Source organism: Pseudochaenichthys georgianus, chromosome 7, assembly GCF_902827115.2.
Source record: "Pseudochaenichthys georgianus chromosome 7, fPseGeo1.2, whole genome shotgun sequence".
Lineage (NCBI taxonomy): Eukaryota > Metazoa > Chordata > Actinopteri > Perciformes > Channichthyidae > Pseudochaenichthys > Pseudochaenichthys georgianus.
In genome coordinates, this window is record NC_047509.1 from 3,632,534 (window position 1) to 3,657,978 (window position 25,445).

At 40.9% G+C, this 25,445-nt stretch overlaps 1 protein-coding gene across 1 annotated transcript; it reads left to right on the forward strand.

The window, feature by feature from the left end:
• The first annotated feature begins 1,035 nt into the window (after window positions 1–1,035).
• On the forward strand, window positions 1,036–20,181 carry snx21 (sorting nexin family member 21). Its single transcript, XM_034086558.2, is given in 7 exon segments — window positions 1,036–1,380; window positions 12,147–12,455; window positions 12,927–13,123; window positions 17,427–17,568; window positions 18,287–18,452; window positions 19,643–19,691; window positions 19,694–20,181. Coding segments are annotated over 7 exon segments (1,506 nt in total). The 5' UTR covers window positions 1,036–1,172; the 3' UTR covers window positions 20,129–20,181.
• Window positions 20,182–25,445: the final 5,264 nt, after the last annotated feature.

The window sequence follows — 25,445 nt, forward strand, 5'->3', positions numbered from 1 at the left end:
GCCAGTTCGAAAACCACTATTAAATATCATTATCAACTGTGACATTTCGGATAAGATAAGATATACTATATGATCCCAATTTGGGTAATGTTTTCCTCCCTATCTTACTCTACTGACTTAAGGTGACTCTAAAATTACCCAAAACATGCTTGCTTGCCAATGTTCTTTGGCCTGTTAGCCTGAAGTAAATCTTGTCTGTTTGCCTTTATTTTCTTGTCAGAGCGCTACCAGTATGCGTAGTTTTAAAGAACAATTATAAATGTTGTAATGATACAGCCTGAAATGTTCAACTACAGGATTCCAACCCCTCGGTCCTCACAGTTATATAAATATAGACCGGTCGCTTAACCACTGAACTATAGGCCTGCACCGGTTCCAGCCAGCAGGGATTTATTTGAACTGTCTGGATTAGGTTGGCCACGACACCAATTCTCTCAAAACATGAAACTCACAAAGATAGTAAAGGAAATGAAAACATAAAAGTCCTGTACCTATCTTGTTTTTAGTTTTCGAGTTGGTTTGTGTGATTGTGTCTCTCCTCTCTCTGTGCCCACCCGTACACCTGCCTGCCTGGCTTTTTGGTACACACAAAGAGTCCCAGTTTACATTATCACATCACACCGTCTTGCTTCCATATTGCACCATCTCTCACACTTTGCATGCTGGGTCTTGAACCAAAATCGTTCTGACCCATAGACATCCATTTACCCTGCGATGCCAAACAGTCAGATACTTGTCATTAATGTTTTGCGGGACAGGTTTTCTATTAGGTTTAGAATTAGAGTTACAAGGGGACAAACAATCTATTGTTAAAGAGCATTTGTTTAAACTCATCACAGGGAGTGGCTGTCAAGGCTAACAGCACATCTATCAATTGTGTTACACCACACTTAAACCCAGCCTCTTCTACATTTAAAGACTCATAATCTGCTTCTGCTTTTTTAAGGACAACCCCCCTACAGTAGGCCTATCTCAAATGCGAACTATAGAATCAAAGCAGACACGTACATTCGTTCAAAAAATGCCTCTCTAAAATGCACTCTCGCATGCTGGGAATCAAACCAGCAACCTTCTAACTCTTTGACATCCACTTTGAGCCAAAGCACCCTGGACATTTTCCAGCATAATTTTACCGCCACCTAGCGTTTTAGGGGAGCATTACATGGCCATACATGGTGACTGTCCGACCTCCAGCGACCCGCCTCCTGCCGCTGGCTGCAGCCGGGGATAGTCTCAGGAATCGGGATACTCAGCTGCGAGTGGACTCTAATGACACCCAATGGACGGGGCAGCTCCGGAGGTCCCTAACCGGAGCTTTAAACGCTATTTCCCCGCTGAGATGGACTAACAGGACCGGGGTCAGTGAGCTTCAAGCCCAGGGTGAGTTCTCCAAAGCGAGCTGAGTAAATAAATCCCCGGCAACACATAAACAAACTTGTTAGCTTGTTTGCTAACTTTGCAGTGATGTGAGCTAACCAACGGTTGTCACAGTGACATGTTGTAGCACGGAAACAGACCTATTTAACTTATAAATGCTGGGTTAATTGTGAGATTTAAAGTTTAAATGTACCGTGGTGAGAATAATAAACGGGAAGCATGTGTATTAGCTTTAAGCCGCGGGTGAGTTGTCCAGTGCTAACGTTTAATATCACTAACTTTAATGATAAAGATAGCAAAGATAGCTGTTGGCTAACTTTGCACTGCTTTCTGTTGAGCCGTTATGTCCACAGCACCTTCACTCATATTCAGAAGAGCTCATATATCTTATACTTAAGTACTTATACTTAAAAGTCAATCTACCAAAAGTATAGGAATACTCTGTTAAAGTAAGCAATACTTTGTATACTGAAGGGTAACTTTAGAATTTTACTCCAAGTGACAAGTGTAACTAAAGACTTATTTAAATCAAAATCTGCAAATTAACTAAACATATTAAATAAATGTAGTGGACAAAGTATATGATTAACCTCTGGATGGTAGTGGGTTAGAAGTACATGGTAGCAAAACATTTTTTTTTTTAAATTACTCGGGTAAAGTACTGAAGCCTTTAAAATAATTGTAGTTAAGTACTGTACTTTACTGTAGTAAATCTACTTAGTTACCACTGATACTATTTCTCTTCCTTTCTGTTTTGTTTTTTACCATCCAAGTAAATAATAAAATGGGATATGGGATGGGTCTTTTCCTCAGGCGTTTGCTGATTTATCTGGGGAAATCTGAATCCATTTTATTGGCAAAGTTTGTGAACACGTACTCAGAATTTGTACTCCCAATGTTTTCTTACTGCTACCCGATAATGTTTTTATATGAAGGACATTTACTTCTAACATATAGCATTTGTAAACTGGGATATTGTTACTTTTACGCAGATACTTCTTCCACCAATTTATATACAGCTAAAAACAAGGATAACATAACTGGGCAAAGGCAAACACATAAACATGTAACGGTGTTGTTGAAATACTCAATAATAAAGTATCCCAATTTAGAAAAACCTGATTTAAAATTACCCTTTTTTTCGTTTCGAAGTATAATGATGAGGGACGCTTCCACTTTGAGACATTTGTTTGTTTGGCTGCTGTAAATAATTCTTATTTTTCATTAAAAGAGAATATGTTTTTTCCTGTTGTACAAGTTTCTCTGATTGTATTGAATGTTTGAGCCAGTTGACATTGGTGTACAGCTCGTAACCTCGCTTTACCCATCAGTGATTCAGGTTTGTTCACTCAGTTGTTTGTAGACTGTGTCCCAGAGCTGGTGTGAGGATAAACTTTGCTGATGACCTCCAGATGTTTGTCTTTCTAAAGCGAGACACCTGCTGTGTTGATTTTTTCTGAATCTGTGACTAAAGGAAGCTCTGCGTAACGGAGTTGGCCGTGCTTTGTTTTCCTGGCTTCAGGCTGATGTAGCGATCCGCTGCATTATTAATGTGTGACATGATTTCCATTCAGGGAGGCCACGCGCTCTGTAACCGGAGCCAAGCTTTTAACTCAGCCTGCTGCTGGTTTGTTTCCGATGTAGATCAGAGGTCTGCAGTCGTTTTGAAGCAGGGCCGTATTCACCATATACATTGGGGGGGGGGGGCACATCCCCCCCTAATATTCAGATACACTCAAAATGTCCCCCCCCCCCCAATAAATAGCAAAAAAGAAAAAAAGTTTTAATTTTTTAATTAAAATAAAATTGCTATTCTATGACTTCATTATTTTGGTTATTTGTATACTTCAGGGTTCGTACGGTCATTGAAAATCTGGAAAAGTCCTGGAAATTGAAAATTCCAGGCCCTGGAAAAGTTATGGAAAACAATATTTTTCCCAACATTTTGGAAAAGTCATGGAAATGTAACTAAAGTTGCGTCAAATATAATTTACATTTAATCTAATCGCTGAAATAATCTGCGGTCGCGAGCTGTTATATGCCATCATGTCGCGCATGGTGTTATTTTTTTAATATAAGTGCGAGCTGTGTGCTCGAGTCTTCCTGCCTGTCGGCTGAACTCTGCTGCTCCGGGATGAGGGTCAGCTACATTATCTACGGTGCGTTCGTTAACTGTGCAGAGTCACTGTGGCACAGACTGCACCGCTGGTGAACAGCTGTTAGAACGGGCCGTTCAGGTGTTCAGAGCAGAGCGGCAGAGCGTGATGTGAACCGAAACGTTTTTCTGTCGCAATATCATTTAAGGAATCGTTGAGCTAGCTAGCTAGCTAGCATACATTGTCACTATCTGCTAACGTTAGCTTTAGCCTTCGTTTTCTAATAGTTTTTTTAGGCTATAAACAGAGGTGGTATAAGTACTCAGATCTTGTACTTAATACAAGTAGAAGTACTCAGATCTTGTACTTGAGTAAAAGTAGAAGTACTCAGATATTGTACTTGATTCAAAGTAGATTAGAAGTACCAGAGTGTAGGAATACTCTGTTTCAGTAAAAGTCCTGCATTCAAAATGTTCCTCAAGTAAAAGTAGAAAAGTATTCTCATCAAAATATAGTGAAAGTAGCGACAGTAAAAGTAGTCGTTGTGCAGATTGATCCATTTCAGAATAATATATATGATATGTTTTATAATGACTGATCATGAAAGTGTTCTCAAAGCTGGTAAAGGTGCAGCTAGTCTGAATGACTTTGTATACTGCAGGGTAGCTGGTGGATTTACTCCAGGTGGAACTAAAGTCTAATTTAGCACTTGATTATATTTCACATCATTCATCCAGATTTGTGAAGTAACTAAATGTATTAAATGCATGTAGTGGAGTAGAAGTACACCATGTACCTCTGAACTGTAGTGGAGTCGAAGTACACCATGTACCTTCAGGTTCAGGTTATTTATTTGTACCCGTAGGTAGTTTCTGTTTGCAGACAAAAAGACAAGGGTTCCATCATGACACTAAAAACAAATACAAACAACAGACACATCTCTAATAAAGGACTAGTAAAAGTACAAGTATACCCTGCTCAACCAAATCTCAAAATATTTAAAAACATTTTAAGAAGGAAAACACTAGTACAAACATGGACATTCAAAATTCACAATTAAATAAATTAATAAAAATAGTCATCTGTGTGACGCTCCATGATGTGTTAATTTGTGCATTAGCTGCTGGGATAACACTGTTTTTATACCGCTTCGTTCTACTCCTTGGGACGAGTAACCTCCGGCCCGAAGGAAGAAGCTTGAATTCTGAGTGCAGAGAGTGGGAGTCATCGTCTAATATGGAGCTGGATAACCGCTGTAACTGCCTGAGGTACAGGGTCTCCAGGTTTAGCTGCGGCTCACCAATCAGCCTGCTGGACCACTTTATGATCTGACTCAGAGAGTTTCTGCTCTTTAAAGTCAGGTTACCAAACCATGACATTAGTGAAAAAGACGGAATTGACTCGATAAAAGCACGATAAAACAATTAACTGTAGTGGAGTAGAAGTACACCATGTACCTCTGAACTGTAGTGAGTAGAAGTACACCATGTACCTCTGAACTGTAGTGGAGTAGAAGTACACCATGTGCCTCTGAACTGTAGTGGAGTCGAAGTACACCATGTACCTCTGAACTGTAGTGGAGTCGAAGTACACCATGTACCTCTGAACTGTAGTGGAGTCGAAGTACACCATGTACCTCTAAACTGTAGAGTAGTAGAAGTACACCATGTACCTCTGAACTGTAGAGTAGTAGAAGTACACCATGTACCTCTGAACTGTAGAGTAGTAGAAGTACACCATGTACCGCTGAACTGTAGTGAGTAGAAGTACACCATGTACCTCTGAACTGTAGTGGAGTAGAAGTACAAAGTAGCAAAACATTGAAATACTTAATAAAGTACAAGTATCTCAAAACTGTACCCCCGTATAGTACTTGTTGAGTTTATGAACTTAGTTACACCAGTGGCTATACAGATAGAAAGACTAAGCCTTGCACAGAGGCATGAAAATAAATTTTCTAAATGCTCAACAGTGCTGCCAGAATTATAAACTGACTGCTACACAATTAAAATAAATGCTTTTATATATTTCTATGAGATGTGAGTCTTTGGCGTTTCTGTTATTACCTGCTGCTTTAGTTGTTCTGACTGCTAACATCTTCTGTTATTCCTCATTTTAAAGCCGATATTCCGTGGGGTCGGGGCTCGGATCCTTGTCACCTTTTTCATACCTGATGAGTTTGCATCCCTGACTACAGTTGCTTTAGCCTGTAGAAGCTAGTAAGCCTACTATTTGATTTGTTTTAGATAGGCACAACATGTTTCAGATGCAAACCTTATTTTCCTGTTCCATGTTAAAATAAACCATTTTCAGTGATAATTTGTTTTTGGTCATGGAAAATGAGGTAAAGGTCGTTGAGAAGTCATGGAAAGTCATTGGTGAAAAAGTGTATGAACCCTGATACTTGAACATCTATATTTTCTTTTCATATGTAAATTGGTTCCTTATTTTGTACCCGGGGGTGTATTTCGCTGTTGCACGTCTGAGTCCACCTTCAGTTAGCTTGATGCTCCAAGCAGGTCAGTCATGTTTTAATTTGCCCTCCATCAGTTCTAGTATATATTTTCTCGTTAGCCCTAAAGTAATCTATATTATTTTATTTCGTAATGTTAATGAACCCGCCGGTTTAGCTTCTTTGTGTAAGTAACTTGTAGTTCTGATGTTAAAACCGAACTTTTCAGGAATAGTAGCTAACTAGCTGTGGGCTAGCTGGTTTCAGTTGTTAGCCAGGGTTTGGCGGGCTAGTGTCAGCTATGTGGAAAATGACGGTGTCGTTTTGGAGGTAATCCAATAGATATTTATTCATGTGGATTATTTCTATTTTATTTTGTAATTTGTAGGGTGTGGAAAGATTTAAAACTGTGATGTGTGACACCTATGGAATACCAAAGGTGCCAGAATTAATTAAATAATAAATACTCATAATCGTCAGAAGCATTTAAAAGATACTCGCACGCAGGAGGTTTGCAGTGTGCATCATAGCTTGTGCTGGGGTTAGAACGCTCAGAATTGCTAATAAACATGTTTAATTATCTTATATCCAGCGCTGCTGACCCGTATTCATCACATCAGCAACTGCAGATCGCCGAGGTCAAGCTGTAAGCATGAGCAAGAGGAAGGGTGGCAGTGACATTAGACAGTTTTTTGGGCAGCCTCAGAAAAGAAAAAAAGTAAGTTAAGAGCAGTGAGAAAGTGAGTATTGTTACCAGTCAGATAGCTTGTTTACTGATAATATTTCTTCCATGTTCACTCTGGTGTGTTCAGAGTAAAGAGAGAGAGAATGTGAGCATGGCGACCAGACAGGGAGAGTGTGCGCTGGTGACATGGAGGTAAGTCAGAAAGGAGCTATATTGATTGTGAAGACAGAATAATGACAACATTAGCAGTCTAATGTTAATGTTAATTTAAGATGAGATCATCCTCATATGTATTTCAGATAATACCATCAAGCAGGGAGAGTGAGTTTGATAATGAGAGAGAGAGCAGCCAGGCAGGCGAAAATGAAGGTACAGGAAAGGAAGGGGAGGAGCTTGGACTTTGTCCAAATCATCCAAATGTGAAAGTCATACCCAGTCAAACCCTATCAAATAGAATACTCTACTTTCAGGAGAAGTGGTTTGAAGATCATACATGTCTCCATTACAGCCCCTCTGTAAAAGGGGTCCTTCTATTGTGCTAAATACTTTGCAGCACAAAAGTCTAAGCTTGCGTCAAAAGCAGATTCAGCGTTTGTCAAGACTGGTTTTAACAATTGGAAGAAGGCACTGGAGAAATGTAGTGTGCATAAACACAGCCAGTGTCACACATTAGCTGTGATGACTAGGATTCAGGAGCCAGAGCCTGTTAATGTGCAACTTTCACGTGAGCTTGAAAGACGGCAGCAACAAGCAAGAAGAAATCTGATGAAGATTGTTGAGGGTGTGAGGTACTTGGCGCGGCAAGGTCTGGCTTTTAAGCCAGCTTCTAAAGTACAAGGCAACGGGCGATGCAGAGCTGACCTCCTGGCTAAAAGGTCCCCTCGATTTCACCAGTCCGGAATTGCAGAACGAACTGTTGAAGGTGATGGCCAATACAATCGTCAAAGAAATTGTGTCGGAAATAACATCAATGCCAGTGGTCCAGTTCGCAATCATCATTGATGGCACTCAAGATATATCAGGAGTTGAGCAGGAGTCAATATGTGTGCGCTCCTGGGAATCTACCAAGTGTCATCAACAACAGGGCAAAATATATCCAAGATGGCTGTGATGTGATGACGCACCTACAGCTTCCTCCGTCTCAACTCCGAGGACAAACTTATGATGGTGCCGCAAACATGGCTGGACGATTGCAGGGAGTACAAGCCATTTTAAGGAAAGAACAACCGCTGGCTGTGTATTGTCACCGTGGTCCCCACTGCGTGAACTTAATTACGCAGGCTGCCTGTGGAGCCTCTCCACTAGTAAGAGATGCAATGGGTCTGGTCCATGAATTGCGGGGCTTCGTTAATCAATCTGGAAAGTTCAAGTTGATTTTCCAGAATATCGCAAAATCAGAGCATGGTTCAACTTTCACCTCATTGAAGCCTCTCTGTCTGGTGGACTGTACGTACCCCTGCCATCCGCTCAGTTCTCAAGCAGTATGAGTCAGTGCTGATGGCCCTTGAAGAAATGGCATCATGCAGCTCACCTGAAACTTCAGCCAAGGCCAATGGTCTTCATGGAACATTTCTTAAAGGGAACACTGTGCTCGGCCTTTTAATGGCTGAAGACCTGATGGGGGATTTGGAGTGCCTGAACACCTCCCTGCAGCTTAGGAAACAGACCGTTTCAGGCATGTTGGAGGCTGTAGACCATGTCAAAACAAGCATGCAGGTCAAACGAACGGAGGAGCATTTTGATGTATTGTTCTCGAAAGCAACTGCTGTGGCAACAAAGTTGGACCTACAACCAATTCAGATCCCTCATGTCCGCAAACCTACAAAGCGTTACACCGGTCAGGCTGCAGCCCATATCCATCCCGATGCCCAGTCCTTGTACAGAGTCCAATTCTACAATGCCTTGGACACAGTGAATACTCAATTCATAGAGAGGTTTGAACAAGCTGGATTCCACAAGCTGCAGCAGCTTGAAAATGTGCTGCTACACGGAGACATGGACAAGGTGGTAGAAGAGTATCCTGAATTGAATTCAAGACTACTGCAGGTGCAGCTGGCCATGTTCGGGGCTAATTACACCTATGAAACGAGCTCAGATGTTGCTAGCATTATTCGGGAAATGGTGCCAGAGGTGAGAGGTCTCTTCGGTCAGGTGGAAGCTTTAGTAAGGCTTCTGTTGGTCGTCCCTGCCTCTTCTGCAGAGGCTGAGAGGAGTTTTAGTGCCCTGAGGAGGCTTAAGACATGGCTTAGATCATCAATGAGTCAAACGAGGCTGAATAATGTGGCCATATGTCATGTGCACCAGAAGAAACTGGACAGACTGGACTTTGAAGGAATATGCCAGTCTTTTATCAGTGCCAACGATAAGCGCAAAAAGGCTTTTGGGTCCTTTACTTGAGGGTTGGGCTTTTTGGGCGGGTGTCTGGGAGGAAGTTGGGGGTCTTGATTGAAGACCCCCAACTTCGATTGATTTTGAATGAGCGGCAAGCAGCTAGTGCGAGTCGTGACTGTAAAACAAAAGGGCAATAAAGTGTTCCTGTTTCTACTGAAATTGCGTGGCACAGACCTTTCTATGGATTGAAATGCTTTAATGTGATTATGGTTAGAGTTGTACTTTATTCATCCCTAATCTCTTCCATTACAAACAACAAAACAAGAAAAGCTAAAATAGGGCGATGTAATACAATGCACAATTAGACATTATGGTAAAGCTTTTTAACCAGTTAAGCCCCAAGCCTGTTTTTCAGGTCTCAGGTTTGAAAATGACATTCCCAGAACAATTGACTATATCTTCACTTCTAAAAGGGGTAAATGAATAATCTTTTTTCTCAAAGCAATGATAAACCTGTGAGTTGGATGTAGAAAAAGTCAGAATCAATATAGATGTTTTTAAAGTAAATTCAGATTGAACATAGTAAAAAAATGTAAATGATAGTGTCCGTGCAAAAAATAAACCATTATTGTGAAAACTACCCTTCAATGATGGGATAGTAGAATAAAAGCTTTAGGAATCCAAACTATAACATATAAGTAAGTACCCTGTATCAAGATTTCCAAGGCACACCTTTATATGATCATTATAGTTATATACAAAATAAGAGAACAACAGAATAACAGGTATGAAATCATTCCAACTCATACTACAGTTTAAAAAGGGAGTGAAGAAAAAGTAAATCTGTTCAGTTCTGTTTCACATGGGTGGTGTTGAGATGTATCCATAGATTTAGTCCCTAATGTTGCTCTCAAAGTGCAGCAGATTGATGCTTTTAACTTCAACATTTAAAAAAAAATCTTGTCGGGAGAGCTTGCCCCCGGACCCCCCTAGAGGAGGTTAGGTCCCCCACCCGCCCACACCCCCCGTCAAATTGTCCCACCCACATTGAGGATGCTTCCTACACCCATGCCTGAGACACAGTTGTGTGACTATTGTTGTGTTTTGCCCCCACGGGCAGGGGCATGGGGTTTAACAGGTTTTAAAGTATCCAATGTGTTAGTGATTTTTTATGTATTTTCCTTTACAATGGCAGGAAATTAGTATTCAAATTTGTATTGAATTTTTGGTCCCCCCCAATGTTGACCCCATGAATACGGCCCTGTTTTGAAGTGACCTGGATTGTTGAGGAAAATGTCCTAATGAATTGAACTGTCAACCTTAAAGCATAGGAGATGTGCAAGACCTCTAGATACATGTTAATTTGCCTGTTAGCTTCTTTTGAAATCTGCATTTACACGGGCAGTCATGGTGAACGAATTAACTGTCGCTCTACTTTGACTTTTTTTACAGTACAGCATACAGTATATTTAGATTTTCCATAAGAAAAAAACCCTGACATTCCCATTTCTTTCTTTACACAACTTTTTTTCTTGTGTTAACACTTTAAGTGTCTTCCAGAAGAGACTACTATCTGAACATTATGTCCCTTTCTAGGAGCTTTAGGACATTTGACTAGGGCTGCTCAATTAATCGTATTTTAATCGCAATTACGATTTTGGCTTGCAACGATTATGAAAACAACATAATCGAAATAAAACGATTATTTATTTTATTTTAATTATTTATTTTGTTGGTTTTTCAGTTGAATTATACTCAAAGTTCAGGGTAATCAACTGTTAAAAACATACTGTTCACATTTTACTTTTCAATAAATTCATGTTTTCAAAGTAAATGGATAATCATTTTTAATAATCGTGATATCAATTATTGACTAAAATAACCGAGATTATGATTTTTGCCATAATCGAGCAGCCCTACTTTTGACTGCCGTGCGGTATGAATGATTTCGTTTTTAATGAGTAGAATTATTACATCTTTTAGTATAGCTCCTTCAAAAAGTATTCAAACCCATTCACTTGTTGACATTTTGTTATTTTGCAGCCTCATGCTGACATTGTCTATATTGTCTTTTTTACCTCATCAGTTGAAAAAGTAAAACAGATTTTGTTGTTATAATTTCTCAAAAGAAAATAATTAAATATTGCATTTACATAAATATTTATTTATCACAACATTGGACATTTTAGCTCACATTTCTCTTATCTTGATATGTTGTTTCTGGTTGCAACCCCTGGCTGTAAATCAAATCTGTCTGACATTATTGGAAAGGCATGGTTATGATGGCATTGTAACTAACACAAATAAATATTCTTCTGAACTTTTAGATGATTAATACGCCTGTAACTAGGGATGTCCCGATCACCTTGTTTTGCTCCCGATCCGATTCCGATCATTTGATTTTGACAATCTGCCGATACCGATTTTTCCCGATCCGATCTTTATGCAATGCATTAAGAGAAAAAAAAAAGGTAACAGATAACGGCTGGTCATCCAACGAGATGAGTTCAGCTATCTTGGCTGTTATTGTTTGGCCTTTTCACTGTTCTGGGGCAGTTTCTCTTTCCTTTTGAAAGTCTCTGAAAGTGTCGGTTGTTTCAGTGCCGTTACCTGAGTGGCCGCTGTGTACTCGCCGTGTTGTTGTTGGTGTTTGTTTCTCAGGTGGCGTATTAGATTGGTCGTGTTGAACGTAGCTCTGTTCTTTCCACCACGCGGAACCTCTGCCTTGCAAACATTGCATCTGGCTGTTACACTGCCTTCGCTTTCAATTTTATAATACTTCCAAACTCCTGACATTTTCTCTGTCCCGACTCCCGAGTCACCAGCTGAACGTAGCCTCTCGTTATCTTACTGCTACTATTAGACACTGCGCCCACTCTGTTGCCAGATTTCAGAGAAATAAGCAACCAGGTCTGAAAACAAGCCCAAAGAAAGCCACACATACATGATGTTGTGTAATTTTAAACCAAAACTAAGTCCTCAGGATGACTTTAAGACGTGAACATGGTCATTTTTGTTTTGTAACATTAAATAATAAAAAAAAAATGTATATAAAAAAAAAAAAAATCCCGATCCCCGATTTTTTTCTCCCGATCCCCGATCTTTCGAAAATCACGTGATCGGCTCCGATCCCCGATCACGTGATCGGATCGGGACATCTCTACCTGTAACCATTGATTAATAACTTCTTCTGTTGTTTCCTCAGCCCCCCCCCTCATGGCATCACGGCTGCTGGACCGTCTGAAGCGCTCGCTGTTTAAAGACGGTCAGGCGGCTGGACCAGAGCAGGAAGCAGCATGTGGACAGGACGAAGAGGAAGAGGAGGGGTTTAAAACGGGCAGCTTGGAGGCGGAGCTGGAGGAGGAAGAGGAGTGTGTGACGGATCGCCTCGGAGGGACGCTGTGCTTCGACAGCGGGGGGGCAGGAGGAGGAGAAGATGAGGGCGAGGGGTCGGGGCTGGACAGCGACTCCGACTTCCTGGGAGAGTCGATGGAGGAGGGGCTCAGCAGCACAGGTGAGGAGGGGTTCGGCTCATTTTAAACGATATAGACTTCGAGTTACAGGGAGGAGTGAAGGTTTGCAATAAGTGACTTGAAACCCTCCCTTTCAAATTATCCTCTTTTTAATTTCTATAATTGCATCTTATACAATTTTCATGAACTTTATACATTAACAAGAGAGATATACGGTAGTGTAGCCGAGTCTGGTGAGTAAAAGAAACCCATTCTGAGTCAATCTATTCATTCGTAGGCGATTATTACTCACATGTTCAGACTCTCTTTCTAAACGTACTTACTTTTTGTTTGCTAGTATGATGGTTTCAGGTCACATTCTAAGGCTTTATTGTCATGTGCACGACAGCCACCGCTCACCCCTGAGATAGAACCAACTGCGGTCGTAACGCCGTCCCTGCTGTGGGCCGAATAAAGGATCCCTGGTTCTGATGCCACCTGCTCACCTGCTGTTCCTCACCCGTCTCGTGTAGATACCAGTCCTGTGGCCATGTCTCCTTCGGGCCCCTCCGCCTCGCTCCTGCTGACCCGGCAGCTTCAGGAGAGCTGGAGGTCTCTGCGGGGGCTCGGGGGAGGAAGCCCCTCCTCGGCTGGGAGGCAGCTGACAGACGACCTGCTGTTTGAGGTGACCGACGCCAGCGTGGTGCTGGAGGGCTCCGCTAAATACGTGGTGAGCTCAAACAGTCAGGGTGGGGTCACACGGAGCGAAACGATCACATTTATTTTTTCACAGGCATAACGTAAATAAAACATACATGGAGATGCTTACACAACTGCACCTGTTGTACACCAGGGTTAATCTTTCATGCTCTCCTTGGACACCAAAAGGATATACAATTTCTTGATGCTAACGATTTTCATACAGTATTGTGCAAACATTATAAACATATTACAGACATCACTCAAATCAACAAAATGATCGCACAATACCCGAACCATTATGATAGTACGAACCAGTGCTTTACCAGATTCTAGATGAAACGAGTACAAGTGCAGTGAATACAAATAAATACAAAATAAATAAATACAAAACTAATTAATAAAGAGGTGCTGCTAGAGTTCTGGTGTTTCTTGTGATGGGGACCCCACACGATAATACTTTATTGTTAAAGTATAACATTTGTATTGTATCAAAGCAGATCCATTGCGACAATCAAAAAAGACAAATATGTGACGGTACGTCCACACAGCAGCTTTTCAAAAATCTTGAACATCTTGGAGCTGGGCGTGTCCGACAGCTTGGGGATTTTTTGCGAGCAATGCGACCAACAACCAATCACATGAATCTCCCGCCCCCGACATACAAAGCAAAAAACCCCGGGGAGTTTATGCGAGCAATATATATATATATATATATATATATATATATATATATATATATATATATATATATATATATATAAACTCCCCAAACAGGCGAAAACCTACCAGTTTCCCCCACTGTCTCTGCCTCCTCCCTCCATGCCTGGTTCCTCCGGTTTGTATCCCGTTAATAGTTCTGGTCGTAAAGAACCGGGTGATTTGCGACCGTAATTTCTCGTTTGGAATATGAGGAAATGAACTGCGGTCTGGTTCTCCCTGCTTACACGCAGTTTGATTGGCTAGCGCTTCTACTGTCAGATTTGCATAAACGTGTTTGATTGGCTGGCGCTTCCAGCTCAGCTTCAAAAGTTGAACATTGCTCAACTTTGGAATCCTGAAAATCCTGGACATCCTGGAAATCTTCGCTTCGCTCCCCCACAATGCAGTTGGGCGAAAAGCGAGGCAAAGTGACATCATCCCCATTCAAAGTCAATGGGCAGAGAAGCGTTGGAAGCGGTGGAAGATTCTTCTGAAGCTGCTGTGTGGACGTACCGTAAGACACATTCAAGTGAACAGAAATGACTATGTTCAAGAACTTTTGACCAAGCCACCCACGCTGCACAAGAGCACTCAAACTGCTGTCATTATGATATTTTTAATAATTATTATATTTGTGATTGCAATTGTCCTGTCCTGATGGCAACCCCCCAAGGGATGATCCATCCAGAAGAATTCAATAACCGGCGAGAAATGTTTTCCCTCAGAATCAAACAGAAAGGCTTTCTTCTACGGCTGCCTTTACGAGGCCATTTATGAAAATGAAGCAGAGTTTTCCATGTCCAGACTTGAATGTGCAAATATTTTACTTTTATCAAAACAAATTTCAAGACGAGCGACTTCCTGAATATGCAGAAAGTCTTAAAGGTCCCCTATTATGAAAAATCCACTTCTTCATGTCTCTTCTACGTCAACATGTGTCCCCTCTTCTCCATGTCTCTTCTACGTCAACATGTGTCCCCTCTTCTTCATGTCTCTTCTACATCAACATGTGTCCCCTCTCCTTCATGTCTCTTCTACATCAACATGTGTCCCCTCTTCTCCATGTCTCTTCTACATCAACATGTGTCCCCTCTTCTCCATGTCTCTTCTACGTCAACATGTGTCCCCTCTTCTTCATGTCTCTTCTACATCAACATGTGTCCCCTCTCCTTCATGTCTCTTCTACATCAACATGTGTCCCCTCTTCTTCATGTCTCTTCTACATCAACATGTGTCCCCTCTTCTTCATGTCTCTTCCACATCAACATGTGTCCCCTCTTCTTCATGTCTCTTCTACATCAACATGTGTCCCCTCTCCTTCATGTCTCTTCTACATCAACATGTGTCCCCTCTTCTCCATGTCTCTTCTACATCAACATGTGTCCCCTCTTCTCCATGTCTCTTCTACGTCAACATGTGTCCCCTCTTCTTCATGTCTCTTCTACATCAACATGTGTCCCCTCTCCTTCATGTCTCTTCTACATCAACATGTGTCCCCTCTTCTTCATGTCTCTTCTACATCAACATGTGTCCCCTCTTCTTCATGTCCCCTCTTCTCCATGTCTCTTCTACGTCAACATGTGTCCCCTCTTCTTCATGTCTCTTCTACATCAACATGTGTCCCCTCTCCTTCATGTCTCTTCTACATCAACATGTGTCCCCTCTTCTTCATGTCTCTTCTACATCAACATGTGTCCCCTCTTCTTCATGTCTCTTCCACATCAACACGTGTCCCCTCTTCTTCATGTCTCCTCTACATCAACATGTGTCCCCTCTTCTTCATGTCTCTTCTACATCAACACGTGTCCCCTCTTCTTCATGTCTCTTCTACATCAACATGTGTCCCCTCTTCTTCATGTCTCTTCTACATCAACATGTGTCCCCTCTTCTTCATGTTTCTTCTACATCAACATGTGTCCCCTCTTCTTCATGTCTCTTCTACATCAACATGTGTCCCCTCTTCTTCATGTCTCTTCTACATCAACATGTGTCCCCTCTTCTCCATGTCTCTTCTACATCAACATGTGTCCCCTCTTCGCCATGTCTCTTCTACATCAACATGTGTCCCCTCTTCTCCATGTCTCTTCCACATCAACATGTGTCCCCTCTTCTTCATGTCTCTTCCACATCAACATGTGTCCCCTCTTCTTCATGTCTCTTCTACATCAACATGTGTCCCCTCTTCTTCATGTCTCTTCTCCATCAACATGTGTCCCCTCTTTTTCATGTTTCTTCTACATCAACATGTGTCCCCTCTTCTTCATGTCTCTTCTACATCAACATGTGTCCCCTCTTCTTCATGTCTCTTCTACATCAACATGTGTCCCCTCTTCTTCATGTCTCTTCTACATCAACATGTGTCCCCTCTTCTTCATGTCTCTTCTACATCAACACGTGTCCCCTCTTCTTCATGTCTCTTCTACATCAACATGTCTCTTCTACATCAACATGTGTCCCCCTCTTCTTCATGTCTCTTCTACATCAACATGTGTCCCCTCTTCTTCATGTCTCTTCTACATCAACATGTGTCCCCTCTTCTTCATGTCTCTTCTACATCAACATGTGTCCCCTCTTCTTCATGTCTCTTCTACATCAACACATGTGTCCCCTCTTCTTCATGTCTCTTCTACATCAACATGTGTCCCCTCTTCTCCATGTCTCTTCTACATCAACATGTGTCCCCTCTTCTTCATGTCTCTTCTACATCAACATGTGTCCCCTCTTCTCCATGTCTCTTCTACATCAACATGTGTCCCCTCTTCTTCATGTCTCTTCTACATCAACATGTGTCCCCTCTTCTTCATGTCTCTTCTACATCAACATGTGTCCCCTCTTCTTCATGTCTCTTCTACATCAACACATGTGTCCCCTCTTCTTCATGTCTCTTCTACATCAACATGTGTCCCCTCTTCTTCATGTCTCTTCTACATCAACATGTGTCCCCTCTTCTTCATGTCTCTTCTACATCAACATGTGTCCCCTCTTCTTCATGTCTCTTCTACATCAACATGTGTCCCCTCTCCTTCATGTCTCTTCTACATCAACATGTGTCCCCTCTCCTTCATGTCTCTTCTACATCAACATGTGTCCCCTCTTCTTCATGTCTCTTCTACATCAACACGTGTCCCCTCTTCTTCATGTCTCTTCTACATCAACATGTCTCTTCTACATCAGCATGTGTCCCCTCTGTGGAAAGAGACTCTGAAAGTTTCAGGAACAAAGATTCTCTCTCTTTTTGATCCATTTCTATAAAAACCTGTCTAAAATGAGCTGATCAGATTTTGGCCACGTTATGATGTCATAACGATGTGTTGTCTTGAGTAACCATTAGCCAATCAGCAACCAAGGTAACCCCCCCCCCCCCCCCCCTCCCCCCTTATCACCTGAATCTCCTCTAGAGCACCATTGAGTTCTTTGTAACCACATCTCTCTCAGAGGGGCGTGGGGAGGGGCTCCTTATTTTCATCTAAAGTAACAGACAGAGAATCAGCACTTTTATTATGGGTAATGCTGCAATGATCTGTTCGGTGTTTGGAGCCAAACACTTCAGAGACATGTTCTGGATCTGAGACCTATAATACATTGATGAAAAACAGTATCATAGGGGACCTTTAATGTCTGTTTCTCTGCAGCTCTACACAATCCACGTGATCCTGTCCGGCGGCAGCGATAAGACTCCCGCCATCATCACTCGCCGATACTCCGACTTCCAGCGGCTCCACGCCACGCTACGCCGTAACCACGGAGACCAGATGGAGCGCGTCTGTTTCCCTCGTAAGTAGAAAGGATGTCTTCCGTCCAAGCGTGAAACCATGGATGTCGTTTTTATTGCTCAGAATGGCAAACTGGTCACAAATAAAAAGTAATACAAAATAAATATCCTTGGATTTTACATCGAATTTCCCCCAGTTAAGAAGTCAAGCAATATGGCACCTTTTTATAAATATGAATACCAAGAAAGTTGCAAAGACTTCCTATATTTCAAAATCTGAACTCTGAAAGGACTTTAATAATTCCTGGCTTGTACAAAGTTGCTGTTTTTGTTTTGTTTCTATTAGGAAAACAAGATGGCTGCACAAATAATCACAACGTTATCTAAATTGCCATCCAGTATGAACTAGTGCGATTTTAAGGCCTATAGAGATAACCCACCCTACAAATAGTGTTCTACAGACTTATCAAAATGTATTTGTTTGGTACAGATCCTCATAAAATAATCCCTCCATTATCAGTTAAAATATTTCCATGGATAATGAGAGTTATCATGGATTATAATTAATTCAATAATCATGAAACCCTCCAGCATCCTGAATTATATCGTAAATGAGGTCAGCCCTAGTTTCTTCGAAAACGATTGAAACACCTTTTGTTGTTGATAAAGAAAGTACAAATAGAAACCTTGGAGGTAATGATGGCTCACCTGCATGTTTCCTGTTTCCTGCAGCAGTTAAAATCACTCCGAAACTACCACTTCCTGTTTTGATCTGTGCAGGGAAGAAGCTGCGCAGGAACTTCACGGCGGAGACGATCGCTAAGCGGAGTCGAGCGTTCGAGCAGTACCTGTCTCACCTGTGCTCCCTGTCTGCCCTGCGGGGGGCGCTGTGTGTGAGACAGTTCTTCTACCTGATCGACCTGCAGGCCGCTCAGATGCTCATCAGGTAACTCACACGCCAACTGAAACTTTATCTACTCATTGTGCTGTCATCAATTTGAGATTATGATGAGTCACAGCTCTGTGAAAGGATAGTGTTTAATCCTGCTAACAGGCTACTGATATCTATATAATATACATTTCCAGATATGGGGTTTCTCCTCGAACATGTTTACATGCTTTAATGTTAAAACACACATTATTTTCCTCTCATCCCCGTATTTACACGTTTTTCAAGGCATGTCTCTTTAAGCTCCCTAAACAATGTGATGCACTTTGAAGGTAGTTCTCAATTCATCGGATGAGACACTTAGATGGGGGCAGTATGTGTTCATATGAAGTTTGTGGGTTGGCAACCACTCCACATACTAACCACTCCAGAACATATATGTGCTCAAGAAATGAAAAGGTTGTTTTTTTACGATATGTCCACTTTAAAGATTCTTGTAGACTCTAACGGCCCGTCCACACTACAGCTTCAAAGAAAGCTTGGAGCTGGGCGTGTCTGAAGCTCGACCAACAACCAATCACATGAATCTCCCGCCCCTGACACACAAGCAGCGGTTTGATTTGCTCGACCTTGTACTGGCATATGATTTGATTGGCTGACGCTTCCACCGAAAGCTTCAGAAGCTTCAAAAGTTGAACATTGCTCAACTTTTGCAGCCTGAAACGCCAGGAAAGCTCCGCTCTGCTTCCCACAATGCAGTTCGGCAAAAAGTGACGTCACCCCATTCAAAGTGAATGGACAGACGCGTTGGAACCTGTTTTTGAAGCTGTCGAAGCTGTAGTGTGGACGGGCCGTAAGGCTGAGCAGTGAATCAATTGATATTGTTCTCGTAATTGTTTTTATTTACTTTCATGGTATAAAAACAGGTAACAATAATGTAGTAGACAAATAAGTAGAACAAAAAAAAACAAGCCTTTTCAATAAAGTCCTACGGATACCCATCCTAATTGAAGGATGAGGTAAAGACGTGATTTTTGAAGCTGTGATGTCCCTCAATTGGGCGTAGAGCCTGAACGCATCTTGAGCAAGTGAGGGAGGAGAGCTGAAACTAAAGAGCTGGTTAGTTTGAATAACCTACATTTAAAAGCAGAGCCATTCATCGCAGCCTCTTTATAATGCAAGTACAGAAGTATTGTGAAAACTGACATTTTGAGTGTCCAGGGTTAAGTTTGTGTTGTTTCGTTGAGGGTGGGACGTTACCAGGAGGCCTTGGGTCCGCTGCTCAACGCCAAGAGGACTGCAAACACAAACTGGGATGGGAGAGTTACTATGACAACCAGTCTCAGTCAGCCCCGCCCCCGGCCTCCTCCCATTGGTTCTTCACCCTGGTGGGGCTGGCGAGCTGCTTCCAGGAAGTGGAGCAGCTGGAGGAGGCGAGGGATCACGTTGACTCCGCCCTGCGTGTCCTGACGCCCCCTGAGACTGAGGACAGGCCCCTCCCCCTCCAAAATAAGCCCCACCCACTGACTGAAAAGCCTGGCTACAGGCCACACCCCCTCCTGTTGCCGTTGCTACAGACGGTGGTTCGGTTGTCGTGGCTGACGGGCAGAGACAAGCGGCACTGGGAGGAGCTTCTGAAGGAGGAGGAGCAGAGGGAGGGGCTCGACAACCAGCCAACCGTCAGAGAGTATCTGGTGAAACACATCCTGCAGGAGGGCGAGGGGGAGGGCTAGACACACACACATACACACACCCCTCACACACAAACTCTCACGCACGCACACACACACACCACACACACACACACACACACACACACACACACACACACACACACACACCACACACACACACACACACACACACACACACACACACACACACACACCACACATACATACATACATACATACATACATACACACACACACACATACATACATACATACATACATACATACACACACACACTCCAGGGTTCCTACGGTCATTAAACATCTGGAAAAGTTATGGAAACCAATATTTTTCCCAAAGTCATGGAAGTGTAACCAAAGTTGCATCAAATATAATTTATATTTGATCTAATCGCCGAAATAGTAATACTATAAGGATAATAAATACTGTATCGTATTGTAATGAAACGTTAAATGGCATTTAACTGACGAGGTATTTTGCTGGTGAGAGATTTTTACAATCACGCCCTTTAGTCTACAGTGGCTTTAGTCTGTAGGAGCTAGTAAGCCTACTCTTTGATTTGTTTTAGACAGGCAGTAGAAACAACATGTTTCATATACAGACCTTATTTTCCAGCTTACCATGTTAAAATACAAATGTTTCAGTGGTACCGCTGAGAAAGAGTACTTTTTTTGGTCATGGAAAATGAGGTAAAGCTCATGGAAAAGTCATTGAAAAGCATTGGTGAAAAAGTGTATGAACCCTGACACACACACACACACACACACCACACACACACACACACACCACACACACACACACACACACACACACACACACACACACCACACACACACACACACACACACACACACACACACACACACACACACACACACACACACACACACACACACACACACACAGCAGAGTACAATCACAATGCTAGTGGAAAAAACATCTTGAGATTTAGAGAATAAAGCACTATGAGTTATTACTAAGTTATTTGATCAAAAACTAAAAGGCCTAGGTTTGCGGAAACAAATCTGAATATTTAGGGAGTTAACCCAAGTGAAAATATGATTTCTCATCGCAATGAAATATTTTTAAATATACATTTTAAAATAAATACTTTGACAGTCACACCTTAGTATTGTGAATTATCTCCTGTATCAAACTTGGCTGTGATCGTTTTGAATATAAAGACTTCCTTAAAACATATTTTCTGAATATTTCCCAAAAATGTATAAATTTACAAGAAAGAGATATAATAATATAATATTCCTTGATGATAAATAAGTCCAAAGTTATAATATCACAAGAGAGAGTTAAACAAAAGAAAAGTTGTCATTTCAAGAAAAAAATATTTAGGTCAAAATACATTTTAGAGAAAAGCCACAAACAAGCTCTCAAAATTAAGCCTTTTATCAAAACGTTCCACTTTGTTTTCAAAATCTCTGATACTTTCTTCCTAAAAGCTGCTGTTATGTATACTATACATTCAATCACACTTTGAGAGCCTTAAAGCCGTTCATCATAGACGCTCTGACGCTTCACATCAGGACCTTTCCATGAGTTGCTAAAGTAAACAGGCAATGCAACTTGGCACATAAAAGTCCTATAAATACAAAACGGATATATATATTATAACCCATAAGAAGCAGAGGATGGATCACTCGTCTGCTGGTACATCACAATAACACTTGGTGTCACCGCCACCTGCAGGTCAGTCGAATAATGTGAAACCATGAGAAGCATTCTGCGTCTACCTGGAGGGTTGTCTCTCTTTAGCACTTTGGAAGAGGTTTTAGAAAAAGATATACTTGTCTGACTGTTGACTACATACCTTGTTATCAAGAGGACTCGAGGAATGCAATCATTTAATGCACTTTTTTTAAAGAGTCTCTTGGATGTGTTCACATCGTTGACAATTGAAATGAAGCCGTTGCCAGTATGTCAAATTCAACTTCGAAAGAGGCATTCAATCATCACTCAAAGACTTTGCTCCCTGCTCACAGCAAACAATCAGTCGGGTCGCATTCCCTCGGCACAGCCTGCTGCTTCTTAGGGATGATTATGTTTTAATGTGAGACCTGTGGTTTCTGGATAAGGGATACAAACAGACGTGAAGACTCAATTTACACGAGTATGAAAAATCGAATGTTTTTTCCATCATGTTGCGAGGCAGGCGATTAAAAAGGGACACGATGAAGGGATTACCACTTCGACGAGGGACAATTATAAAGCAATGAACTTGACATTGATCAGGCCTAAACACGTGTTCAGGTTGTCGCCGTATTCCTCTGTTCACATCGGATCAACTTGATGGCGTTCAATGGAGAATACAGAACACATCACTCCAGTCTTAATAACATTCGGAGTTAGGGAATGTTTTGCTTCAAACATCCATTTAATGGGCTGTGGAGATGCTTCACAACAAGTACAACATTAGCACATATAGTACAAGTAATACTAATGTTATATTCTGCTTTACTACAATGCTTTGTCTTCTCATTTCCTGCTTCTTCTCGACGCTTCACTTGGTAAAGAATCTCAACTCCTCTAGAAATCAGGTAATAGAAATGGAAATATCGTGGCTGTTATTGACGAGCTGTTTTGCACAAAGCTTCAGAGCCAATGGGAATCCTATTGTGGTCATACATATCTTTCAAAGTACAAATATACATGCATAACTTGAAGTGCATGTGACATTTAGAATAAGAAGCGTAAATAAAAGTAATGCAGCTTGTAATTCTAAATGGCTGCGTTTATATAAGGCTTTACAATTTGATGCTTTTCATTCAAAGGTCAGATGTTGATATGAATGTTAATCCGCTTGGTCTGTTTACAGCGCCATTCAAAGACAGTTGTTTACTAAAAATGTAAAATCATTGCTAAATATATTTAAGAGGAGGTGATGCCACGTAGCACATTACAGAGCACTAGACGGGAAGCTGGATTCGGACACTCGATGTTTCATAACTCAGAGATGCTTTTATTGCGGTTGTGTTTTTGATGCCGGGTGGGTTTTGAGAAGTTGATATTTTTTTTGTTTTTTGAGCCAATCAAGTTTTATATAGGCCTCATGCAAGAACTCTTAAGGGACAGTACAACACAAAATTAGAAAATACACATTTTTCTTCTTACCTGTAGTGCTATTTATTCATCTAGTTTTTTGTTTGAAAACTTACTGAAGCTTATCTTGAGTTACTAGGTCATGAAGGAGAGATTTTTTTAAATATTTAAATCCAAAACCGGTTTCCTTGTTGGTCAGGTTTTACCATAAAAGTGCTATACAACATAAAACTACAACTTAAAACTGCACACAGTTGTAGTAAATCAGCATTTGTGAGTTCAACAACAGTCAAATGCACACACCCGGGATGCAATGCAAAGTTGAATTGATGAAAACAATTATTCAATTAAAGGAAAAAGCGTTATTAATGCTAATTGATTAATTGGTTTCACTGATGTGGCAAACTAAACACTTTTTATATTGTATCTATATTAATTTAAAATAAAAAACTACAAGTCCAAGACTGTTTTTTATAAGTTGTTCTTGCATGAAGCCACAATTGTCCCTAAGAGATAATTTTCTCGGAATCTTTGGGACACAGTTTGGTAAAAACTAATATTTTGAGTTGTTTGATGACGGGCTCTGTGCTTAGTGTGCTTTTAACACTAACACTTTTAATGCTGCATGTTTGCGAAATCCTTAGTAACAATTTTTTTGGGTGTTCTTGTTGTTGTTATTGTTCTGACTAAAGGTTTACTCGGTCAGTTCAGAAATAACCACAAACTGTTCAAAGTTCATTTCAAATTTAGCAAACATTTGTTCAGATAAAAAGGGTCTTGAGTTACATTTGAAACAAAAAGAGTCATGTGAAATATTGTAAAGTCCACTTCTCCACATGTACCTGTTCAAGTGAAAACAAAATTCACTTTTTAATTCTTTTCAAAGAGCCGGTTTGTGCTTGTTGTGTTTCAGTTTGAGAAGTTTGTGTGTTCGGCTGCATTTCCTCTGAAAACCAAACAGACAGCTCCCGTCTGTAAAAGATGAAACTAATTTCCTCCCCGTTAACCCTTTAAACTCTTCCTCCTCTCAGTGGAGATGCAGGCCGTCTGTCTGTGTGGAATATTTTGTACAATATGGATTTAGCAGAACAGCTTCATGGAGCGATATACAAGTATATTTTCAAGTATCTTTTATGGAATAAATTTGGTTAAAAAAATAAACTGGATTTCTCTTTATTTATTTCTCAATGTGGCTTTAAAGAGATACAAAGTCAAGTTTTCTCAATGGAAGGTGCATGGTTGAATAAATGTTGAATTAAAGAAAAAAGAAAAGTAGAGCATGCAGTGTTAGAAATTGAGGGGGGAAAATGCCCCGGAAATATCAGAAAGACCCCCAAAAATTGCAAATGTGAAGAAAGATATACAAGTTATTCCGATATACTAATCCTACATTATGTTTTTGATTCTGTGTCTGGTTATGCGCCCTCTTCACCTCTGGAAACCTGCAGGTCAGAGATTTTTTCAGAAGTTAAAGGTGGGGTAGGTAAGTTTGAGAAACCGGCTCGAGATACACTTGTTATATTTAGGGTTGGGTATCGTTTGAATTTCCACGATTCCGATTCCGATTCTACTTTTCGATTCCGGTTCTTAACGGTTCTCGATTCCGATTCTTTGAGGGGCAGGGTACAAAAATGATACATGCTTCTTCCACCAAAAAAATTACATTTATTCGAGAAACTTTTACACAGGTTAGTTTAAAGTAATATTCACATTAATCAGTCTGTTTATATTCACTGCTATGTAACTGTAACCTGAGAACCCCTGAAGCTACAACAGTCCAACTTTTAAAAACAGTTCTTGTTGAGAAAAACAAGCATATCTGCCTCTCAGGCATACCGGGAAGAAATGTTTGAACATTTTGAAGTAAAATGCTTCAATCTGGTGCACTTTAAGCAGAATTACTAGAGACTAGATCTAGGGGGTACAACTCTAAACACCCATATGAAAAAGATCGGTTTACATTTTAATAATTAAATAACAAATAGCCTACATGTAACGCATTTCATTTTTGTTGTTCATTCATATCTTATTTTACTATTTTATTTATGCATATTTTTTTATCTCCAGTTTAAAACGATATGTCTGGTTTACTGTCCTATAGTATACATTGGAATGATTTCAAACCTGTTTTATCCCAATAATTATAAAGGAGTGCCTTGGAAATATGTGTTTACATAAATTGTGAACAAAACGTTTGAGACCCACTGAGATAACTTAGACTAAAGTGAACTATCTAAACACTCAGAGTCCTTTACCTCACTGAGCTGAAGTTATCAGCCTCTCAGTCTGACTGGAGAGGAC